Source organism: Hylobates moloch, unplaced genomic scaffold (assembly GCF_009828535.3).
Source record: "Hylobates moloch isolate HMO894 unplaced genomic scaffold, HMol_V3 SCAFFOLD_13, whole genome shotgun sequence".
In the NCBI taxonomy this organism is placed as follows: Eukaryota; Metazoa; Chordata; class Mammalia; order Primates; family Hylobatidae; genus Hylobates; species Hylobates moloch.
This window is the reverse complement of record NW_026652288.1, coordinates 49,139,312-49,163,355: the sequence shown is the minus strand read 5'-3', so window position 1 is coordinate 49,163,355 and position 24,044 is coordinate 49,139,312. Positions and strand designations below refer to the sequence as shown.

General features: G+C 49.5%; 2 protein-coding genes across 4 annotated transcripts; one reads left to right on the top strand and one right to left on the bottom strand.

Annotated features, from left to right (window-relative positions):
- The first annotated feature begins 179 nt into the window (after positions 1 to 179).
- On the top strand, positions 180 to 6,452 carry LOC116480946 (uncharacterized). Its single transcript, XM_058427034.1, is given in 6 exon segments — positions 180 to 1,009; positions 1,012 to 1,134; positions 1,136 to 1,263; positions 1,437 to 1,529; positions 3,612 to 3,706; positions 5,072 to 6,452. Coding segments are annotated over 6 exon segments (579 nt in total). The 5' UTR covers positions 180 to 955; the 3' UTR covers positions 5,158 to 6,452.
- On the bottom strand, positions 5,643 to 23,993 carry MMP19 (matrix metallopeptidase 19). 3 transcript variants are annotated; one of them, XM_058427033.1, is made up of 12 exons: positions 23,865 to 23,993; positions 23,447 to 23,553; positions 14,431 to 14,556; positions 12,910 to 13,137; positions 12,519 to 12,604; positions 11,254 to 11,384; positions 10,815 to 11,030; positions 9,666 to 9,911; positions 8,806 to 8,934; positions 8,045 to 8,209; positions 7,757 to 7,884; positions 5,643 to 7,576 (listed from the first exon to the last, which is right to left on the bottom strand). In XM_058427033.1, the coding sequence occupies exons 4-12, from the start codon at positions 12,994 to 12,996 to the stop codon at positions 7,238 to 7,240; spliced, it is 1,527 nt and encodes a 508-aa protein (XP_058283016.1). In that variant the 5' UTR covers positions 12,997 to 13,137; positions 14,431 to 14,556; positions 23,447 to 23,553; positions 23,865 to 23,993; the 3' UTR covers positions 5,643 to 7,237. The 3 variants fall into 3 exon arrangements, with proteins under 3 accessions (XP_058283016.1, XP_032029351.1, XP_032029352.1); XM_032173460.2 differs by lacking the exons at positions 12,910 to 13,137; positions 14,431 to 14,556; positions 23,447 to 23,553; positions 23,865 to 23,993 and having other exon boundaries at positions 6,460 to 7,576; positions 11,254 to 11,559; positions 12,519 to 12,605; XM_032173461.2 differs by lacking the exons at positions 12,910 to 13,137; positions 14,431 to 14,556; positions 23,447 to 23,553; positions 23,865 to 23,993 and having other exon boundaries at positions 6,460 to 7,576; positions 11,254 to 11,355; positions 12,519 to 12,595.
- Between the last annotated feature and the right edge of the window lie 51 nt (positions 23,994 to 24,044).

Below are 24,044 nucleotides of genomic sequence, written 5' to 3'. Positions count from 1 at the left end.
CACCAATGCCTGCAGACTAAGGGCAGATTCTCAGGATTGCTCTGGGTGTATTCCTAGGCTTCGTATTCCTGGGAGATGGAGGGCAGCCACCGAGCCACACATAGTCTGTTTCCCTTGCAGACAAAACCAGGGAGCTCAGAAGAGTCACTGCCCTGATCCCTTCCGTGCCGGCAGCTGCGAGGACAGAGGCCCCTTTGTATCCTGCGGTGCGGAGGTGGAGCAGAGGAGACGGTGCCCCGGCTGGCCCCCACCCTCGCCCCGCAGCACTGCCCCTCCTTTCACAGCAACCCACGGCCTCCCCCGCGCTTGACCCAGCTGGCGAGCTGCCCCTTATACCTGGATCCGCCCCTCGGGACGCAGCTCCCCAGGCCCGATCACTGAGCGGTGCCTAGGAACTGGGAGCGTAACTCGGCTCGACTCAGAACCTTACCCGAGAGCCAAAGAACACTGAACTCATCTACATGCTGCTTGACATCTCATCTGCATACCAAACTATTTGGTGGAATTCCACAAGCGCCCCCGCCCCCACGTAGACCCAGTTGGGTCCCCGTTCCGTCGGTCCCCTCCTCTGCACACGCCTCTAGCCTTATACCCCGTCTTGATCCGAAAGTTTTTCCACCCATGAACCCCCAGTTGGCGCTCCCGGACCAGCAAAAGCCCTTTCCCTAGGTCCACGATCCCGACCACCCGGTTCTCCAGAAGACAATACTCCAATTCTCTGGAAAGTGGAAGAAACCAAGCTGGAGCTAAGGGGGCGCTGGGACCCCTATTGGGGCTTTGAGAGCTTCCGGTTGTCATCTCCTAAGTATTCGGAGACCCTTCCCCAAAACTCTTGGGGTGACCCTCAAGACTCTTACCTGCTATATAGTCGGGGGTCTCTGGTCCTGGACTAGAGCAGTAGGCAACCTGAGTCCCCCCACACACAGGGGAAACCGTTGGAGGGGCCTGCCTTGTGATGTCACCCCTCCTCCCCCCACCGCGTGCGCGCGCGCGCGCATACACACACACACACACACACACACACACACACACACCCCAACACACACGCCCTGTCCCCTTTCTCCACCCTGCAAGCTAGTTGCATTTAGCTCACAGAGCCTGGGCTGCGACTTGAAAGAGTTTAGGCAGCAACAAACAGAGTGACCCTGGGGGTGCTCTCGACCGACAGCCGTACCCCCGGCGTCTAGGACCTCCGAGCAGGGATGCATCTGGGGGTCTAGGGAAGCACTTCCACCCCCTCCTCTCCTCAACCCTGGCAGGATGGTGAGTAGTTAACATCCCCTCCCCAACCCCCGCTTGTTCAGGGTCCCCAGACTTCCAAGCAGATTGAGGAGAGGAGCTCCGAGAGCCAACCCTCCAGCCTGTAAGGACCTTGATATCCAAAGGACAGCTGAAGAAAGTAAAGTGCCTGCATTTTTGCCACTTCATTCCCACAGTGCCCAAAATGCCAGCTCCTCCTTGGTGTTCTCCTTTCAGGATTTGAATTCAAATCCCATTGGCAGCCCTGATACTGCTGGGGGAAGGATGAGGTAGGAAAAGTCCCACCAATATCCTAAGGGGAGGTGCGAGTGGCTACCAGGATGTGAGATGTCTGTGGACAAACTCCCTGCTTATTCCATGAGGGGCTGTGGGATTAGGACTGTGGCTGGATGCCCCTTCCTCCAACAACTCCATCTCAGCATGAAGCTGAGGCTTTAAAACCCTGACAAACTGTGGGTGACTGTCTCTACTTAATTCCTCCTCCCAAACTCTTAGTGTCTGGTTTTTTCCCTCTTTCTGCCCTGGGGCTGGAGCAGATGTCCAGAGACCCCCCACTATGACTCATGCTCTCCTGTTCTCCCTCCCTCTCGCCTCTCTATTAACCTCACCCTTCCCAATCCAGTGGGGTAGTATTAAGTCCCAGTCGCAGATGGGGCAATAATGTCCCTGCACCCCTTCCTCCACACACCCAGGGCTTCCTGTTCTTTCCGCCCTCACCCTGAAGAGCTGCAGGGTGGTGGGGGGAGGCAAAGGCTCATTACTTCATAAGATTTTCATTACTTTATAAGATTTCATTTTACATTTTACTTAAGTGTCCTTGTTTCAGAGAGTGGTAAAGACAGATCCTGCTCCTCTCAATCCAATCCTGTAGATTTCTTCAGTTACCTCAACAGGGTCATACTGGCTCCTGAAATGGGCACCATTATTTAAAAGAAATAGAGGTACAGAGTCCTCAAGATTTATGGGCACCTGAGTTTCTGCCCCGTGCCCCGCTGCAGGTTTCCCAATCCCCTAAAGACATTCATGGATGGATGAGAGGAGCTGACACTTCCCCCTCTGTGACCACTTTCTCTTTGGCCATGGAGGAAGTCTTGCTGCCCCTGGCTGTGACATCTGACCCCAGGCCCTTTAATCAACAACTCCCAGAGCCTCCAGACCCAAAATGTGTTTTGGAACCCCAGGACAATCCTGAACTGGCACCTGCCCTGGTGTGTGCCCTTTGCTGCTGCTTTGGAATCATCTACTGCTGCTTCAGTGAGGGCAGGGCCAAGGACCTGGGGGGCCATTGCCCAAGACTGTCACCCTCAAGGATGATGCCAGCTTTCCTCCTTGCTCCTGGGCCATCTCACCTCCTCTGCCAGGGGTTCCTACCTCCAGTGTGGCCCATGTTGCTCTAGCTGTATTCCTAGGCCCGTGTTGCTCTTGCCAGCTTCTTGTCCATCCTCCATGCCCATGCCTTCCAGCTCTCACCTCTGGCATCTATCATTTGCTCTTCTCTTAACTTCTACCTGAAAACCCCATTTCTAAATTATTCTCTATGTTTCAGACTTCTTCACTCTTCCCCAAAAACCGGGATCAGCTTGTGCTGATTTTTTCCTATCTGCTATCCCTGAAAGGACTAGACCTTCTTTCTATCCTTACTCCCCATCTTACCTCTTGATTTTCCCTCCCATTCCCTCACAGTTCCTGAAACAGTGCCCCCCCCGACCCTAAGCTACCCCATTCTGCCCCTGGCCTTGAGGTCCCTTGACGTGCTGCTCCTGTCTTCTGCTCCTCTAGTGAGCCATTCCTCTCCCTTGGAATTCATCAGTCATCCCTGTAGAGCCCCTTCCTGCCTCTCAATGCCTCCTGCCTCACTTCCCAGGCTACCGCTGCTTCAAGACAGTGATGTTTCTCTCCGGTCAGCTGTCAGGAGCGCTGTTGAGCTTCCTACTTTGCCACAAGGTGCGGGTGCTGGAGATACAGCTGAGCCTAGAAATGAGAGTGGGCATCGCCGTGGTCATCATGATTCCTCTGCGGCGTGGTCACCGTGTTCGTTCACTGTGTTGGGCTCTTATTGACTGGTCTCCTGCTAGGCCTGACCTTGGGTGCCAGAGCCCTGCTGGCTTCTGAGCCTATCTACCAACCACCTTCAGCCTAGGTGCCAGCTGGGGGGCTGGTGGGGCTGGCGCTGCTGGGATCCCTGCTCACGCTTTGGTGGCCACGTCCATTCACAGTTCTGGGCACAGCCCTGCTGGGTTCTGCAGTACTTGTGGCCTGTGTTGACTACTTCCTGGAGGGGCTGGCACTGGGCGTCAGCTGGGCCAACGCCTGCAGACACTTCCAGCCTTGCCTTCTCACTGCTGATATAGCTGGGTCTTACTGGGGATCTGGCCAGCCTTGGGGGCCCTTGGGGCCCTGGCCCAGTGGAAGCTCGTGCCTGAGGAACATGGAGGCCACGCTAATGGTGAGTTAGTGCTGTGGTACAGAAGCAAGGTCATGCCTGAGGAACATGGAGGCCACACCAATGGTGAGTTAGTGCTGTGGTACAGAAGCAGCCAACCTGTGCCTACTCATGTCCCCAGTTCCTAGACTTGAGGAGGGAAGGGGAGAAATACACTTGAGGAAGGAGAGTGGGGGAGGATGTCCAAGGTGAATGGGGCAGGGCACTGAAAAAAAAAGTTGAAGGAGTCAGGGGAAGCAGGAAAGAGTTACGGAAGGAAAGGAGGATCTCAGGGAAGTCTAGGAGGAAAGAATAGAGTTCCAAAGAGTTTCTTTTAGAATAAATTGTGGGGGGGGGGGGTGCTGGGCACGGTGGCTCCCGCATATAATCCCAGCACTTTGGGAGGCCAAGGCAGGTGGATCACGAGATCAGGAGATCAAGACCATCCTGACTAACACGGTGAAACCCTATCTCTATTAAAAATACAAAAAAAAAAAAACTAGCTGGGCCTGTTGGCGGGCGCCTATAGTCCCAGCTACTCGGGAGGCTGAGGCAGGAGAATGGCTTGAACCCAGGAGGCGGAGCTTGCAGTGTGCCAAGATCACGCCACTGCACTCTAGCCTGGGCGACAGAGTGAGACTCCATCTCAAAAAAAAAAAAAAAAAAAAAAAGGAATAAACGGGGGTAAGATGAGGCTTGAGAGAAACAACAGGAAGGTCAAATGGGTTTCTTTAGAATGTGAGTGTGTATAGGGTAGGATTCAGGGTCTAAAGAGGCCTCCTTGAGTCTGTATTGCCCCCTCCGAAGCAGTGGTCTTTTTGAGATGGAGTCTCACTCTGTCACCCAGGCTGGAGTACAATGGCATGATCTTGGCTCACTGTAACCTCCGCTTCCTGGATTCAAGTGATTCTCATGCCTCACCTTCCCAAGTAACTGGGATTACAGATATGCATCACCATGCCCGGCTAATTTTTGTATCTTTAGTAGAGATGGGGTTTCACCATGTTGGCCAGGCTGGTCTTGAACTCCTGACCTCAAGTGATCCACCCACCTCAGCCTCCCAAAGTGCTGGGATTACAAGTGTGAGCCACCGCGCCCGGCCAGCAGTAGTCTTAAGCCACCAGCAAAGCCATCTCCAACTCCTTCAGACCCTTCAGCAAAAGGCCAAATGGCACTGGATCCCCTCTGGGGTGGGGCTTTGTGAGGGCAGCTGTCGGCACCAGCTCCCTGCCAATATCTGCAGCCCTGCTGACAGTCTCGCTCCAGTGAGTAGGGGGCTTGGGGACACCCTGGGCAGATGGAGCAGAGGGCATATGGGGATGGTCAGGGTGGGAGGGGGGCTCTGACCCAGGCCCCTCCTTACTCCCTCTCTGCCCTGTGTCCCTCTAGAGTTACTTCCAGAGTCTTCAAGAGTGCCAACTGGGACCAGGACCCCAGGTCACAGCCCCCCACACCGTCCTGGACCTGGATTCTGACTGTGGTTCCACTGTACCCCTCACCTTAATCTCTGGTTCTAACCAGACCTGAGCCTAGACTTCCACTTTTTCCCTCACCCCTGTGAGGGCCTGGGAACACTAGGTGGGCAGGGTTTGAGCCCGCAGGACCTGCACACAAACTTCCCCACCTCTTGGACTTGGGGACAGGATCTGTGCCTCAACCCAGACCAGCCTTGTAGGGATATGTTCCAAGAACAGAGAAGAGTCTATGGGGAAGGGGGAGGAAGGGAAGTATGAATATTTACCTCTGACCAATAATAGAGGTGCCCTGGTCCCCAAAGAAACTGACTCCCGAATTCCCTCCAAGCCTTACCCATATAGCTTTTTTTTTTTGAGGCAAGGTCTTGTTGTGTCCAGTGCCATGGCATGATCACAGCTCATGACAACTTTGATTTCCCCGGCCCAAGCGAGCCTCTCATTCAGCCTCCTGAGTGGCTGGGATCACAGACGCCACACACAGCTAATTTTTATTTATTCGTTTTTATTTTTTTGCAGAGACAGGGTCTCCCTATGTTGCCCAAGCTGGTCTTGAACTCCTGGGCTCCTCAAGTGATCCTCCTGCTTCAGCCTCCCAAAGTGCTAGGATTACAGCTACCTCACCTGGTCTTGAAATAGCCTTTTAAATGTCCACCTCAGCGTGCCTCACAGTGGTAAAAATAAGCGTTTTTTTGTTTTGTAGGATCAGGGAGCTTCCAAGGCATTTGATAGGTTTTTGCTGGGAAGAAGGGCTCTGAGGAGCTCCAAGATACCCCAACCTCCAGGCCCTTCATTAGGGGGTAGTTGGGTTTCTGTTTGGCCTTTCCCCCTGGGCCCCATAGGCTTAAACTACCCCCACCCACCCCACCCACCCCCCAGCCTCCTACCTCAGCTGGGAGCACTATCTTCCATGGTGCTTCCACTTCTCTCCTCAACCTGGGGAAGACCACAGGGCAGTGCCTGCCTCAGGACCTGCCTTCCCCAAAAGCTGGCTTCTTGCTCCAAGGAGAGAGCATTGGCCCGCCTGCCAGAGTCTTGCCTTTTGCCCAAAGGAGCCTGGTCTTCAGGGCTGCATAGGAGACAAGTGCCTTCTCTGCTTCTCACTGTGGGTGGCACTAATTTCCTCCTTAACCAGAACTTTGTTCCAGCCACTAACCCATTCTAACTCTTCCCCCTCTGACTCTCCTGCCCAAGGTCTGTTCCTGGTTTCCCAGATGCATAAAGGAAGACATATCCCTTCCCTGGGCAGCAAGGCTACAATGGGAGGGAGGGAGAACATGTGAATAAAATGGCATTAACCAGGGAGTCCAGCCTCTACTGTTGCTCTTTTCTTTCTCTGCACGCCAAAACAAAGAGCTAACCATCTTGACAAATCCTCTGTCCCCTAAAGATCTAATAGAGGTACCTTTATTGTACAGACTATTGTAGGAGTTACACAGCCAGACAGCTAGAGGAAGAGCTGTTCAGTCCTCTCTTATGAACATGGAGTTAGCTTTTATTAAACACAAATGTACCAGACACTGTGCCAGGCACTTCACATACAGTATTTCATTTAGTGCAACAATCCTGCAGTACTGGTCTTAACCTAATGTTGCAAATGGGGAATCTGAGATTCAACAAGGTTAATTAGCTTGCCCGTAATCATAAGCACGTAAATGTGATTCTCAAGGATTCCAAGGCCCTTGCTCAGTTTACTGGCCATGCTGTTTTCTTGCATTTTATGTAGGAAGAACAGGACCCAGGCATCTCCCTCTACCATTGACCTCCAGAGAAGAGATGACACAGTTGGAAGGGCTGTCTAAGACAGACAGGAAATGGGGTTGGGGGCCAAATCCAAGTTAGGGGAGCTGAGTTAGGGGAGCACTTCTCAGGAGTGAAAATGCACAGGAGAGTGGTGGCTGGAGTTGGAAGTGTTAGAGGCCTGAGGTCTACGGTCATGCCCCTGCTACAGTACCTGCAAGGTTCTACTGAGCAGACAGGTATTTCATTCAGCTATTAGGCCTTAGGCTTCTAGGAGGGAATGAAAGGGTGGGTGGTGGAGTCTCAGGGGTTAATGTCCAAGATTGTGTCTGTGGTTGAGCAGTCAGTATTCAAACGTGGTTTCTGTGGCTGAGAGAGTGGTATCCAAGGTTGTACCCGTACCTGAGGGAGTGGTATTCCCACCTGATGGGGTAGTGTCTATAGTCTGGGGACGACAGTGCATCCAGTTGTGGGCAATATTTCTGGGATAGCCTTTCTCTACTCGAAGCTGCTGGTTGAGGCGCCAGTAGACTTTGCCCTTGAAGAAGTAGACTCGGCCATCTTGCCAACTCATAGCAGCTGAGGGCTGGTTTGGCACTCCCGTAAACAAACCCTTGATTGGTTTGGGGTAGCTGCTGAAGTCGGTTCGGGCTAGCTCGTCCCACTGCCAGTACCCGGAGCCCTGGGTATGGGATGGGTTGGGAGAGGGGAGAGGAAGAGGAGAGAGCTTAGGACCCCCAGAGGTCTACCCCCAGCCCACTGCAGCTGCAGAACATCTCCCTTCAAGCGCAAGCTTTGCGTCTCAGTATAAGGTAGCCCACTCCTCCTAAGAAGGGATTTGCCCTTGCTTTGAACTTTATACCTTAAAGAGGAACACCTTTTGGTTGAGAGGCCAATAGAGAGCTGCATCCAGGTTAGGTTCTACCCTATTCAGCTTCTTGGGGAAGCCAGGAGACATCTTGAAATTAATGTAGCGCCACACCTTGTCTCCTGAGAGCATGTGAGGAAAGAACAAGTCACCTCTGTCCTCAGGTGATAGCTTTTGGTCTCCTCCGGTCCACCCATTCAGAAACTTCTCATCTCCCTCCTTTTCATAGTTTCTTTAAGATTAGGCCCTCCTCAAGTAAGACACTGTAACTAGCCCCCTTACCCTTAAAGAAGTGAATCCATTGTGTTCGAGGCGAGTAGACAGCAGCATCCAGGTTTCCGGGGAGCCCCTCCCAAAGGGCAGACACTCGGAACAAGGGGCCCGGTCCTGAATCTGTTACAGTCCACACATAGTCCCCCTTGAAAGCATAGGTCTTCCCACGGGGCCCTGAGAGTAATGGTGTGTCAACAAGTCAAAAAGACAGAGGTCAAGTAGACAGAAACTTAGGGGTATCTCAGCCCTACTAACAATTTGCCCTCTCCCTGCGGGCTGATTCTTCAAAAATTCATTCTACTTTAATTCAAGGAGAAAATTAAAGGCAGAGAAAGAGGACTCAATGCTTTGTTGCTCAGAGCATTTCAGCTTTGGTCCACTCAACAAAACAAAAGCCCTGCAGATAGCTATTCCTCCTTAGGAACCTCACCCTCCCCTCCAAGTGGCTTCCTAGTTGTCCTTCCAACCAGGTGCACCCTCTCTAACAGGCAATCTGGGTAATATAGTTTTCTCCATCTTGCTCCATTTCCAGATGTGTTCTAGTGGCCCTTAGAGGGTGGCAACCTTGGTAAGTGCCTGCCTAAGCTGCCTTTAATTTGGCTCCGAACTCTCCCTCCCCATGTCACATGTCTCCTTCCATGGTCATTAATGCCTGGGGTCTAACCTCCATTGCTCATGCTGAAGTCCCATGTCACTCCCATATGTCCAGGCCTCAGGATCAGCAGGCTGCCCCCACCGCCTGCCGACAGCCTGGAGGGGAGGGGCCTCACCCAGCATCATGGCATCCAGTTCACTACTGCAGGGGTCTGGCATGGGACTGGGTTCTGTGGGCACTGGGGGCACAGTGGGCAGCTCTGTCTCTTCTTCTTCCTCATCCCTTATCACTGGACTCTTCTTGCCTATAAGGTAAAGTAATGCTGCTTAGGGAGAGAACTCACGGCACCTGTCCTCTGCACCAGTCTCCTGTAAGTTTTGCTCAGAGGCCCCATACAGAGGGGAAAAGGGAATCCTAGAGCGTTTTCATTTGTGGTAGGCAATATTATGTTGATATCAGCGGGAGACACATTCTAGGTTTGAGAGGCACCAGAAAGGGAGAAGGAGGATTGTTAGAATGTGCATTCTTGTCGGGTGTAGTGGCTGACGCCTATAATCCTAGCACTTTGGGAGGCTGAGGTGGGTGGATTGCCTGAGCTCAGGAATTTAAGACCAGCCTGGGCAACATGGTGAAACCCTGTCTGTACTAAAATACAAAAAAAATTAGCTGGGCGTGGTGGTGTGCACCTGTAATCCCAGCTACTTGGGAGGCTGAGGCAGGAGAATCGCTTGAACCCAGGAGGCGGAGGTTGCAGTGAGCCAAGATCATGCCATTGCACTCCAGCCTGGGTGACAGAGTGAGGCTCCATCTCAAAAAAAAAAAAGGAATGTGCATTCTCCATCCCCAAGCATGGGTGTCAGGAGAGAGGCCTGGAAGGAAGATTAGACATAGAAGAGTCAGAGAAAAACTGTTCCTGAGAATGAAGAAGCCTGAGTAACTGGGCTGGAGGAGAAGAAAGAAGAAAGACACTAAGCTATATCCCTACATGGAGGCTAGACCTGTCTCTTCAAGCCCTCACCAGGGGGAGGGACTGACCATAGAGAGCCTGGATCCCTGCCACATCATCTGGGTGCAGCTTGAAGTGGGGCCGGTAGCCCTGGTAGACTGGGGCCATGAGGGCCTGGGAATATCGGGAGTGCCCAAGCCCCAGAGCATGGCCCACTTCATGGGCTGCAATGATGTGCAGGTTCACCCCGCGGTAGGTCCCCTCAGTCCAGAACTCGTCTTCATCGAAGTGCACACTGCCCAGCTCTGGGATGTCGGCATGGGCCAGGACTCTCCCTGGACAAAGGCAAAGGTGAACAGGAAGGAGGTCAGAGCCCGCTAGGCTAGAGCACACCCTGCCTATTATAAACTCTAATTAATGCATGCCCTTAAAATTCCCCCAGCTATGTTCACTGTCTCTTGGATGCTTCTTTCTCTCCTTTCAGACTCCCCTGTCATCACCCAGTTCTCTCAGGAATGCCCATCACTGTCCCTTACCTCCCCAGCCACTCCCTGCTCTCTGACTCATACCTCCTCTCTGGCCCATACCTCTAAGGTATGCCTTGAACAGGGGAACTTAAGGGAGAAAAAGAAGCATAGGCGGCCAGGGGTGATGGCTCACACCTGTAATCCCAACACTTTCAGAGGCCAAGGCAGGAGGATTGCTTGAGTACAGGAGTTTAAGACCAGCCTGGGCAACATAGCAAAACCTCATCTCTACAAAAGTTAGCCAGGTGTGGTAGTGTTTGCCTGTAGTGTCTACCTGGGAGGCTGAGGCGAGAGGATCACTTGAGCCTGGGAGGTTGAGGCTGCAGTGAGCCATGATTGTGTCACTGTACTCCAGTCTGGGCAACAGAGTGAGACTCTGTCAAGCAAGCAAGAGAGAGGAAGGAAAGAAGGGAGGGAGGGAAAGAAGGAAGGAAGAAAAGAAGGAAGGAAGGGAGGGAGGGAGAGAAGGAAGGAAGGGAGGGAGGGAGGGAGGGAAGGAGAGAAGGAAGGGAGGGAGGGAGGAAGTTTCAAAGAGGAGGCTCCATGTAGATGACCAACTGCACCCCTGCTCCCATTAGAAGGTAATTAGAGAGTGTATGGTGCAGGTGGGATAAAGGGCAGCCCAAACATCAAGGTTCTAGAGTCACTGGTTCAAGGAGACAGAGGTAATCTCAGAGGTCTATGAGGTGGGAACTGAGAAGTGTTGCCTACCAGGCCCATCAAAAGTATTGGAACAGTACGAGCTTTGGCGGCCATGGAAGGAGAGGCGGATGTCAGCCGCGCCAGCCTGCACCTCTCGGAAGGTCAAGGGAGCCACATTGCTCCAGTCCTCGAAGGCTTGACGCAGGGCTGTCCGGGCTGTGTGGGGTGGAAGGGTGGAGGGCAGGTTCAAGATGCGGAAAGTCAGGTGCTTCTTTCTCCAGCGGCCTAGTTAATGACCAGAAAACAGACTAGAAATGCAGATCCTTCTGCCAACCCCAGAGAGCTCCTCTGGGTTTAGACACTCAACCCCCAAGACAGGTGATAACCAGGTAATCACCAGGTGATTATCTATTGAACACTGAGCTGGTCCAGACTGTCCTAATGCCACCCACACGCCAAAACCACATCACCCCCTCCTCTCCCTCCCTTTTCCAGGCTCCGTTCTCACCAAGCAACAGGTATTTAAGGGTCTTCTGGTTGAAGGGATCCTCTAGGCCACAACGAGGCTGCCTCATGCGGGCCCTTGTGGCATCATCCAGCTGACCTGAGACTGGAAGTTCAGATGCTTCCTGAAAAGCTCTGAAGGAGGGAGAGGGATGGGTCTACCAGGACAGGAAAATCTGAAATGACTGGGAGATGATTGCTGTTTGACTTCCTGCTGCCCAAGGTCATGGCCAAGAATAGCACAGAATCCCTGAAGCTGACAGGGTTACTCCAGCCTCCAGTCCTCATAACTGGGACTTTCTCTTCTGTTCTGCAGAAATGGAGATACTCCAGCTTCATCTCCCCATTTTCAGTCTCTTTTATTCGAGTAAGTTTGCCCTCAGGTGTAGCCTTCCTCCTCTACTGCAATCTTCCTTCCTTCCTTCCTTCCTTCCTTTCTTCCTTCCTTCCTTTTCCTTCCTTCCTTCCTTTTCCTTCCTTCCTTCCTTTTTCTTCTCTTTCTTCCTTTCTTTTTTGGTAGAGATGGAGTCTCACTATGTTGATGAGGTTGCTGTCAAACTTCTGGGCTCAAGCAATCCCTCTGCCTGGATCTCCCAAAGTGCTGGGATTACAGGCATGAGCCACCATGCCCAGCCCCTCTACTGCAATTTCTAACCTTCTCCTACTCTGTGGAGGTGTCTGGCTCCCCTGCTCTGGAGAGCTTTCCACTAGTGCTCCCACCTGCCAGCCTGTCCTCCTTCAGCCTTCTCCCTTCCTGAATGGATACCCCTCCCAGCCCAGCTTGCCCTGGAGCAATTTCATCCATCTATGGACTGTCATAGGGCCTAGGGGCTTTTCAAGGGACGTGAACATATCTGAGAGCAGAAAGAAAAACAATCCATTACATCAACATATAAAACTATAAAATAGAAATAAATAAGTACCAAATTAAAGGCCCACAAAAGGTAACAGCATGTCAACAACTCAACTCAGTTTTACATATCATTATACTTTATGTGGACTATAACTAAATATTAGTATTTGAGATATGATGTGGGTAGAGCCTCCAAAGGAGTGCTTATGGCCTAGGAATATCCAATGACTGTATTCCTCGTCTGTGAATCCCCATCTCACCCCATGCCCCACCACCATAATAATGATCGCCACCCATCTCTAGATCCCTGGCGTGGTTTAGGGTCAAGAGGAGGTGGGCCTGGGGAAAGGAAGGGATGAGAAGGAAGAAGACCTTGAGACCTTAGCCCTAAAGGCATACACCTCATAGCTTCTCACCTCAGAGCCTCGGTGATATCTTCTGGCTTGAAGTTATTAGATCCTTCTAGAGGCTTCTGTAGGTACCCATATTGTGACAGGTAGTCCTATGATGGCAGTGGAGGTAAGCAGGTTAAAAGGGGGTTAGTCTCAGAGTAAAGCTTCTAAGTGACCTAACAGGTCCATCAGGAGAGGAGGGACCAGATATGGAAGCACTAATGGAGAAGCACCTTAGAGAAGGGGCTCAGGTGGAACAAGGGGAAGCAGCGGGAGATGGGCAGGGTAGACCATGGGGCAGAGAGAGCAAGGGAAAGGCAGAGAGGCTGAAGGTCAGGAGGGAGGTTTGGATGGGGCTGTGGAGCAGTAACCCCTGTCCCTCCGCTGGCCCAGGTCTCTTTCTTGGGGGACTTACCACGGCCGCCACCTCTGCAAGCCCCAGGACCCGGCCTGAGACTGTCATGGGGAGTAGGAAGCCCAGCCACAGCTGCTGCCAGTTCATGGTCCCACCAGACAAGAGCTCCAGAGGCTGTCCGTGCCCTCTGACCTGAGATTTCTGGGAGCCTGGGGGAGCAGTGCTAGGCAGAGGGGCTCTTACCTCCAGTTCTTTTTACTCTCCAGCCTCTGGTCCTCTTTATAACAGCTGAAGGGAATTTGGGGGAGAGGCAGAGGGAGGTGACTCAGCCAAGAGATATGTTGCAATTCACCATTAACCCTTGCCCTACCAGAGAGCAGAAACCAAAGAGAGTTCCCAATCCCTTCCCTCAGAGTCGTCTGCTGGAGATGGAAAAACTTCATACTGCCCTAGGGTGAGCATCCAGGCAGGACGAGAACCAGAATCTCTGGAGAGACTAGAGATAGGGATCATGGACATCCCCTGGAATTAGACATCGCTATGCCTCAGGGACCCTGGGCCAGCAAATCACTCCGCCCCTACCTTTGAGTCTCCCTAGGATAAGCTGAGAGGTAGGAAACAGCTGAGGTAGCTTGGGTTTCAGGTGAAGGAGTCAAGCATGAAGTCTCAGTTTCTTTGTACCCAAGACCAAGTTGGGAATATAAATGCTCCTGAAACCTACTTATGTCTGCTTTAATAAAAAGTCATTATTTCAAGAATCTAATGAGCCTGGAATATGTGGGTGTAGGTGGGGCTTAACAAGGGCACAAATAAGTAAAGGGCCCAGAGCCTACTCTCAGGGAGCTTACGGATCCAGTGAGGCAGATCCAAACACCTGGGAAGAGGGGAGCCAGCGTGCCAGGCCAGAGGTGATTCACCCTAAGGGGCTTGGGGCTGGGGGGAGGTTTGCTGAGAAGGCAGGCTTTGAGATGGGCTTTGAAGGCCAGCTGAGAATTGACGGGGTAAGGCCAGGCATGGTGGCTCACTCCTGTAATCCTAGTACTTTGAAAGGCTGAGGTGGGTGAATCACTTGAGATCAAGAGTTCAAAACCAGCCTGACCAACATGGTGAAACCTTGTTTCTACTAAAAATACAAAAATTAGCCAGGTGTGGTGGTGGGCGCCTGTAATCCCAGCTACTCGGCAGGCTGAGGCAGGAGAATCACGTGAACCCAGGAGGCAGAGGTTGCAGTGAGCTGAGATCGCACCATTGCACTCCAGCCTGGGCAACAGAGCAAAAACTCCTTCTCAAAAAAAAAAAAAAAAAAAAGAATTGATAGGGTAAAAAGGATACCAAGAGACAGACAGTGCAGGTCTTGAGTAAAAGTGCAGAGCTGAGAGACTGCCGTACTCAGTAAGTCAGAAGGATCAGGACTGCTTCATTCACCACTGAATCCCGAGTGCCTACCCCAGGCCATCTTCGTGCTTTTAAGGCTGTGCTTAATAAATCACTGTCAAAGAATGACCGGGGTGGGAAAATGGTTGGGAGACAGAATTTGGAGAGGGCCTTAAATGCTATGCAAGGAAAAGAAGAAAAACTTACATTTAAAAATACCGGACGGGAGCAGTGGCTCATGCCTGTAATCCCAGCACTTTCGGAGGCCGAGGTGGGCAGATCACGAGGTCAGGAGTTTGAGACTAGCCTGGCCAACATAGCGAAATCTTGTCTCTACCAAAAATACAAAAATTAGCCAGGTGCGATGGCATGCGCCTGTAATCCCAGCTACTCGGGAGACTGAGGCAGGAGAATTGTTTGAACTGGGGAGGCAGAGATTGCAGTGAGCTGAGATCGCGCCACTGCACTCCATCCTGGTGACAGAGTGAGACTCCGTCTCAAAATTAATTAATTAATTAATTAAAATAAAAATACCTACTATTGGGTGATGGGTGAACCAAAATCTCACAAATCACCACTAAACACTAAAGAACTCATGTAATCAAATACCACCTGTTCCCCAAAAACCTATGGAAATAAAAAATTAAAGGAATTAAAGGCCGGGCATGGTGACTCACATTTGTAATCCCAGCACTTTCGGAGGCCGAGGTGGGTGGATCACCTGAGGTCAAGAGTTTGAGACCAGCCTGGCCAACATGGTGAAACCCCGTCTCTACTAAAAATACAAAAATTAGCCAGGCGTGGTGGCACGCGCCTGTAATCCCAGCTACTCAGGAGGCTGAGGCAGGAGAATTGCTTGAACCCGGGAGACAGAGGTTGCAGTGAACTGAGACTGCACCACTGCACTCCATCCTGGGCGACAGAGCGAAACTCTGTCCCCCCACAAAAAAAAAAAAAAGTAAAAAAAAAAAGCTACTATGTATTACGTGCTTTATATATTATCTCCTTTAGTTCTCACAGCCATCTGGTGAGGGGAAAATTATTCCGGCCACTTTTTGTAGGAGGAAATAGATACTCAGAAAGGGAAATTTGACCAAGAACATGGAACTCCCAACCAGCCTGACCTTATTTAAATCCCTCTGCTGACTCTATAACTCATGCTCTTTCCATACACCACACTGACACTTAGAGCTTTGTTCTTTAAGTAACTAGGACCCCTGAAGGCTCCACCATCAGTTACACATCATACAACATTTGCATATTGTTCAAAAGCACAGTGAAGTAGACATAGGAATGGGGGAAAAGGTAACTGAACTTTTATGTTCTCAGAAGGGCTGGGAGGCCACAAGCGAACACCTCACAGCCCAGGATCAAGGAGGGGGATGCTCCTGATTCATATTGCTGCCCTCAATGATGCTGGTCCCTCTGACCCATCCACCACCCAACTGGTAACCATTGGGTGACTAAGTCTCAAGTGACCAGTGACAGGCAAGGAAGGACAGAAAGCCTCTGAGCGATGAGTGACAGGGCCCATCACCAAGGCTGATGCACCCAGGAAATGATGGAGTTTGGGGACAAGTTCCTGCTTAGTCCCCTGCAGGGGTCTTTCTCCTCTCTTTCTACCCCCTTTCCAGTCTTTCTCCTTTTGAGAACAGAACATGGGCCAATTGAAAATTAATTACGATTTTTAAAATTAATGTTTTGTGTTTTTTTCCTGAATAAGTTATTCATCATTCATTATAATATTTGGTATTAGAAAATGCCAAAACAAACAAGGAAGAAAATGAAAACCACTAGTGCATTCTACCGAAAAGAGAACCGCTAGTAACATTTTGATGCATTTCTTTGAAACTGTCTGTGGAACTGAGTTCACCCAGCTCTGCCTACCTGGCCTCAGCCCCTAGAGACTGGCTGGGATGGAGGAGAAAGCTTTAGGAGCCAGAGAGGATAATGGAGGAGAGGTGAGGGGAGGGGTGGGGAAGAGACAGACAAGGAGGATGCAAGGGACAGGAGTAAAGTAAAATGAATGTTATAGCAAATTACTCCCTCCCCTTAGAAACCTCATGTAAGGAAAAAAAGAAAAAAAAAAATTTTGGGGGGGGGTCTCCCAGGCTGGAATGCAGTGGCACAATAATTCTGGCTCACTGCAACCTTCGCCTTCTGGGCTCAAGCAATCCTCCCACCTCAGCCTCCTGCATCACTGGGGCTACAGGCACACACCACCCAGCCCAGCTAATTTTTGTATTTTTTGTACAGAGAGTGGGGGGTGAGGGAGGCCGGTTTCCTATGTTGCTCAGGCTGGTCTTGGGCTCAAGTGATCGGCCCACCTCAGCCTCCCAAAATGCTGTGATTATACGTGTGAGCCACTGTGCCTAACCAGAAAAAAAAAAAAAAATATATATATATATATATATATTTAGTGTCTTAGGGAGAGAGATGGCAGTTATCATAAGGTGAGGGTGGGTACTAACTCCAGCCTCAGAAGGCCTGGGGGTGGAACTACATTCTAGCAACTTAGGAGCCAGGAGAGGGAGAAAAAATCAAAAGTAAAAGCTGCCAAATAGTTAACTTCATTTACATGTTAACAACAACCCTTCAGCCGGTATTATCATCTTTTTTACTCCTTTTCTAAGACTGAATCTCACTCTGTAGCCCAGGCGGGAGTGCAGTGGCGCAATCTTGGCTCACTGCAACCTCTGCCTCCCGGGTTCAAACAATTCTCCTGCCTCAGCCACCCGAATAGCTGGGATTACAGGCGCGTGCCACCACACCCAGCTAATTTTTGTACTTTTAGTACAGACGGGATTTTGCTGTGTTGGCCAGGCTGGTCTCAAACTCCTGAGCTCAAATGATCCACCTCCCTTGGCCTCCCAAAGTGCTGGGATTACAGACGTGAGCCACCTCACCTGGCCAGTATTATCTTTTTACGGAAAGAGAAACTGAGTCTGTAATAAGTTGCTTCAGGTCACATAGCTAGGATGCAGCAGAGCCTAGAGCAGGCTCTAATGCTGCCATCTTTGCTCAGCACTCTTCAGTCTCCCAGAGTTCCCACAGGCACCCAAACAAAAGCCCCTAGAGTCAGGAGCTGCAGGCTGGGCACATGTGCAAGGACTGGATGACTAATTGTTGCCAGCACAGCATCATGACCACCCCCTCCACCAGCCCCTACCCCCTGAGCCAGGCTGACCCAGCTCTTTTTCCCTCTAAATCTGTCATCTCTCACTGGGGGAGATGTGGACATGTGTGCGAAGGGTTAGGACATGTGGCTGGCCTGCCCCAAAAAGAGAACTTGATCTGAGAGAAAAAAATGGGTTCTTTGTCTTGCTTGCTCCCTTCCTGCAAATTGGTTTCCCTCTCTGTCCACAGATTGTGGCAAAAGAGTTTTACAGAAATATTTTTAATGACAATATTTTAAACTATAGCAAGTGGGAGTAGAGTAGACCTCTGAGAGTATTTTCTAATGATCAGGGGCCGTGGGGCTATGGGTGGAAGGCAAAAGTTTGTAGAGATTTCTAAGCCCAGGAGAAGCTAATCTCGAAGCTATCGCCCACCCCCTCTGACAGCCACCCTTACCCTGTGGAGGCAGTGGGCAGGGAAGCTGCGGAAAGAAGAAAGGGCAATCCCGGAGGGCGGGTAGAAGGGCAAGTCTGGAGCCTGAAACTGGAAACTGGAGGTGAGAAAAACATGAGCTGTAACCAAGTTAGGGCTGGCCCCGACTTTGCCCTTGACTTGGATAAATGTGGGAGTTGGTGGTGTTAGCCTCTGACCTGTTTCCCCCTCAGGGAGTCAGGAGATAGGGAGCTTTCTTTGGCAGAGTGGGGTTGAATTTTTAAGCTGTTACCCTGGAAACCTCTGTTTTTAGGAGGACTCCCCTACATACCCACAAACACAGACATACACACACACTTCTTTAATTACTCATAAGTTCCTAGAAGCCGTATGGGAAGTGATGGTCAGAACTGTGCACAGCTGGAACTGGTTAGTGACCAGGGAAGTGGGAGGGGCTTGGGGATGGCTCAGGGACAGGGCCAGCACATTCTGTTCCCATGATGCTCCAAACTTCCTCAACCCCCATATGAACACTTCCTAGCGTTCCCACCCACCCACCACTGCAGCTTGCACACACACTGCATCGGGCACTGGCCTGCATCAGCTCAGTTGAGAGGACGTCAGACCCAAATCCAGAAGTTCTTCAGTTTCTGCCAAAGTGTGAGGGAGACCAGCATCTGCTCCCCTTCTCCATTTCTCAGAAAAAGTTGCTGTCTCACAGGACTCCCCTGGAAATGGCTTTTTTTTCTTTTTTTTCTTTCTTTTTTTTTTTTTTTTTTTGTGAGACAGAGTCTCACTCTGTCGCCCAGGCTGGAGTGCTATGTCGTGATCTCAGCTCACTGCAACCTCCACCTCCCGGGTTGAAGCGATTCTCCTGCCTTGGCCTCCCAAGTAGCTGGGATTACAGGCGCATGCCACCACGCCCAGCTAATTTTTGTATTTTTGCTAGAAATGGGGTTTCACCGTGTTAGCCAGGCTGGTCTCAAACTCCCGACCTCAGGGCGATCCATCCTCCTCGGCCTCCCAAAGTGCTGGGATTACAGGCTTGAGCCACCACCCCCAGCCTGGTGCCTTCTACTGGTGGTCTTATTCCCCAGCACAGCGCCTGTTGCATGAAGGGATGAATTATAGCCCCTGGGACAAGGAGACTAGAGAAATGAGAAATGTCAGTGTTCTCTCAGCATCTGGGATGATAGGGAAATGAAGGTAGCACAGGGGTTTTTTGCTGCTTCTAGGAATGGCAGCCTTTTCTTTCAAGAAAACCAAACTGCTTTTCCTAAGGGAGGTAGGATGTGGATAAGCACTTTGGCCTCTTGTCCTCACCCTGTGACACCAGGAAACAGATCTGTCTTGACGTTGGGGACTGTCATGGGCATGGAAAACCCATGTTTGGTTCCTTTTTTGTTGGCAAAAGGGCTTGATAGGGGATTGGCAAGGGAAAGAGCCCAGCACTGACCTCTCCTTCTTTTTTTTTTTTTTTCGAGATGGAGTTTCGCTCTTGTTGCCCAGGCTGGAGTTCAGTGGCGCAATCTCAGCTCACCACAACCTCCACCTCCCGGGTTCAAGCGATTCTCCTGCCTCAGCCTTCCGAGTAGCTGGGATTGCAGGCATGCACCACCACGCCCGGCTAACTTTGTATTTTTCGTAGAGAGGGGGTTTCTACTAAAACCCAGAGGACATCAGACCCAAATCCAGAAGTTCTTCAGCTTCTGCCAAAGTGTGAGGGAGATCAACATCTGCTCCCCTTCTCCATTTCTCAGAAAAAGGTGCTGTCCCACGGGAGTCCCCTAGAAATGGCTGGAGGCTTTTCTTTCTTTTCTTTTTTTTTTTTCTATTTCTTTTTTTTGTGACACAGAGTCTTGCTCTGTCCTCACCTTGGATGAGGACAAGAGGGCAAAGTGCTCTCTTAGGAAAAGCAGTTTGGTTTTCTTGAAAGAAAAGGTTGCCATTCCTAGAAGAAGCAAACCCCCCTGTGCTACCTTCATTTCCCTATTATCCCAGATGCTGAGAGAACACTGACGTTTCTTATTTCCCTAGTCTCCTCCTTGTCCCAGGGGCCAGAATTTATCCCTTCATGCATCATGGTGAGCCACTGCACCCGGCCTGACCTCTCCTTTTGAAGAGGGTGGTAACTAGATGAGGGAGGGAAAGTTGGGAAAGACTTAGCTCTGTTCGTGCCAGGCCAGCAACTGCAGAGAGGGGTGTTGGGGTGAGAAGGCTGTCCTTGATGGCGAAGGGATGCCTTGACACCTGTTTTGATGGGGTGGGGGGTTCTCCGCAACCCCTATTTTGCCTCTAAATTTTTTAAGAAGGATACTGGGTGTTCACCAGTGTGTTTTTATTCTTTTTTAAATGGAATTCATTAATTTCACCATAGGGGAAGGGTTGATGCTGTGTGCAAGTATATCTTGCACAGAGGAAGAAAGAACTAAAAGGTTTTAAAGTGGTTTTAAAGGGGCACAATTCCAAACTCAAACGAATTGAGCTGTGTGCAACTTTGGCACAATGAACACTGCTGCTCAGCTGTGAAAGGAGTTTTTGAAATGTGAAATAGGAAAAGATAACTGAGAAAAAAGACTGTTGATCCTAAGGAGACTGTTTTCTCAGATTTTTTATCTTTCTTTGCATTCACTGGTTTGGAACCTCCTTCACTGTGAATCTCTCCTGGGCAAACAGAATGTGAGCTGGTGCCTTCACACAGCCCCACAAACTACAAAGGACATTTTACAGGGCTAGTGTCACCCTCCCCAGTGAATTCTTGGAGCCACACAGTCTTGGTGCATAGCATGGTCTTCGGGTCTCAGTTCCCTTCCTAATCCTTAGTCCTGTGGTTTTTAAGTGGAACCAGCATCCCAGACTAAAAAGCAACATTTATAGCTCCTTGAACAAGCCACCAGGGAGGCACAAATATCTCCCTGTTGTCTATAATACACCCTTACAGATCACAAGCTGGCTGTGTGATTGTCACCCTGTTTGACCTGGGGTAAGAGGTCACAAAGGAGGAAGCAGAAGAGGAAATTAAGTCTGAACTAAACAATGCCATAATACAAAGAAATTCCAGAATGCTTTTTTATGCTCTCAACTTCCAGAGGGACCTAAGAACCTGTTAAGTGAAAACTTAGGAAATGTTGACTACATCTTTTGCAAAAGGTTGAAAGACAGAAGACAGAGTGAGGTTGCAGGACCCGAGGATTGATCCCTGGTCTTCAGCGCCTTTTAACTGAAATGGGGAGGACCCAGCCAGACAGGACCTAATAGGTTACTTGGATATTTCAGATAATTTGTCCTGGGGTTGTTGCCTCTTTTCAGCGCCCGGGTTAGAGAACGTATGTCTCAAGCCATAACAGTCCAAAGTGGACATTACATCCTCAAGTCTTCCATTTTCAAGTGCCTCATCATGAGTTGGAGAAACCTGGCCCAACATTTTGCTGACTCCTGACATTCCAGGCTTTGCTGCTAGCATAGCAGGGAATTGCTCTTTAGTGAGATCAAAAGCCTTGTTAGAGGGAGGAGTTTCACAAGGGAAACCTAACTCTGTGGATGCCCCAGCTCTCCTTTTTGGTTGTGGATGTTCTCTACTTCATGTAATACTTGGTTAATATAGTTTTTTAATTGAGAGATAGCACACATGCAATAAAATGTATAAAGTGCACTAATTTTAAGTGTGTATTTTGATTTTTAAAAATGTGTATATTGGCCTATGAAGCCATCACTCAGATCAAGATAGAAAATATTTCAGGTACCCCATAAGAGACCCTCATGTCCTTTTCCTGTCTGTATTCCATCAAAGGTATTCTAGGCCAGGTATGGTGGTTCACACCTATAATCCCAGCACTTTGGGAGGCTGAGGTGGGAGGGTAGCTTAAGCCCAGGAGTTTGAGACCAGCCTGGCAACATAGGGAAGCCCCCATCTTTAAAAAAAAAAAAAAAAAAAAAATCCATCCTGGCCAACATGGTGAAACCCCGTCTCTACTAAAAATACAAAAATTAGCTGGGCATGGTGGCGTATGCCTATAATCCCAGCTACTTGGAAGGCTGAGGCAGGAGAATTGCTTGAGCCTGGGAGGTGGAGGTTGCAGTGAGCTGAAATTGCGCCACTGAACTCCAGCCTGGGTAACAGAGCGAGACCCAGTCTCAAAAAAAAAAAAAAAAAAAAGTATCCAAATGTCGTAGCACATGTCTGTGGTCCCAGGAACTCTGGAGGACGAGTCAGGAGTATCACTTAAGCTTGGGAGGTTGAAGCTGCAGTGAGCTGTGATCCTGCCACTGCACTCTAGCCTGGGCAATGCAGCAAGACCCTGTCTCAAAAAAACATCTACAAACACCTGTTCTGCTTGCTGCTTGTTCTTTTTATTTTTATTTTTTTTTTATTTGAGACAGGGTCTCTAAAGGTTATATGGAAAGGTAAAAATAAAACACAACAAAACAGAATAGTCAACTCAATATTCAAGAACAAAGTCAGCGGGCTAATACTACATGACTTCATGACTAATAGTAATCAAGACAGTGTGGTATTGGTGAATAGACAAATAGGCTGGGTGAGGTGGCTCACACCTGTAATCCTAACACTTTGAGAGGCTGAAGAGGGTGGGTCACTTGAGCTCAGGAGTTTGAGACCAGCCTGGACAACATACTGAAACCCCATCTCTACAAAAAAATGCAAAAATGAGCTGGACATATGGCATGCACCTGTAGTCACAGCTACTTGGGAGGCTGAGGTGGGAGGTTGGCTTGAGCCCAGAGGTTGTAGTGAGACAAGATCGCACCACTGCACTCCAGCCTGGGTGACACAGGCAGACCTTGTCTCAAGAAAAAAAGAATAGACAAATAGATCAATGGAGCAGAATAGAGAGCCCAGAAACAGAAATAGAGCCGCATAAATATAGTCAACTGAGCTCCGAGGGAGGAGCAAAGGCAATACAATAGAGCAAGATAGTCTTTTCAATAACTGTGCTAGAACAACTGGAAATCCTCATGCGAAAAAAATGAATCTAGACACAGACCTTATATCCTTCACAAAAATTAGCTCAAAATGGATCATAGACCTAAATGTAAAATGCAAAACGATAGAACTCCTGGAATATAACATAGGAGAAACCTAGATGACCTTGGGTATGGAAATGACTTTTTAGATACAATGCCAAAGACATGGTTCATAAAAAAAATCGATAAATTGGACTTCATTAAAATTAAAAACTGCTCTGCTAAAGACAATGTCAAGAGAATGAGAAGACGTGACACAGACTGGAAAAAAATATTTGCATATCTTAATCAGATATCTTATCCGATTTGTTTATCAGATATGTTTATCTGATTAAGGATTGCTAACTAACATATGCAAAGATCATTTAAAATGCAATAAATGTATAGCCCAATTAAAACGTGGGCAAAAGATCTGAAGAATCACCTCATCAAATAAGATACACAGATTGCAGGTAAGCATATGAAAAGATGTTTGACATCGTATGTCATTAGAGAACTGCAAATTAAAACAACAGTGAGATATCACTTACACCTATTAGAATAGCCAAAATCCAAAACACCGACAATACCAAATGCTGGCAAGGATGTGGACCAACAGGAACTCTCATTCGTTGCTGGTGGAAGTGCAAAATGGTACAGTTACTTTGAAAGACAGTTTGGCAGTTGCCTACAAAATTAAACATACTCTTACCATATGATCCAGCAGTTGTGCTCCTTCGTATTTACCCAAATGAACTGAAAGGTTATGTCCGTACAAAATTTCCACGTGGATGTTTACAGCAGCTTTATCCATAATTGCTGAAACGGGGAAGCAACCAAGATGTCCTTCAGTAAGTGAATGTATTAATAAACAGTAGTACATCCAGACAATAGAATATTATTTATTACTAAAAAGAAATGAGTTATCAAGCTGTGAAAAGACATGGAGGAAACTTAAATGCATATTATTAAGAAGCCAATCTGGGCCTGGCGCAGTGGCTCATGCCTGTAATCCCAGCATTTTGGGAGGCCAAGGCAGGTGGATCACCTGGGGTCAGGAATTTGAGACCAGCCTGGCCAACATGGCGAAACCCTGTCTCTACTAAAAATACAAAAAATAAATTAGCCACCTGTGGTAGTGAGTGCGTGTAATCCCAGCTACTCCGGAGGCTGAGGCAGGAGAGTTGCTTGAACCTGGGAGGTGGAGGTTGCAGTGAGCTGAGATTGCGCCACGGCACTCCAGCCTGGGTGACAGAATGAGACTCCATCTAAAAAAAAAAAAAAAAAAAAAAAAAAAATTAGCCTGATGT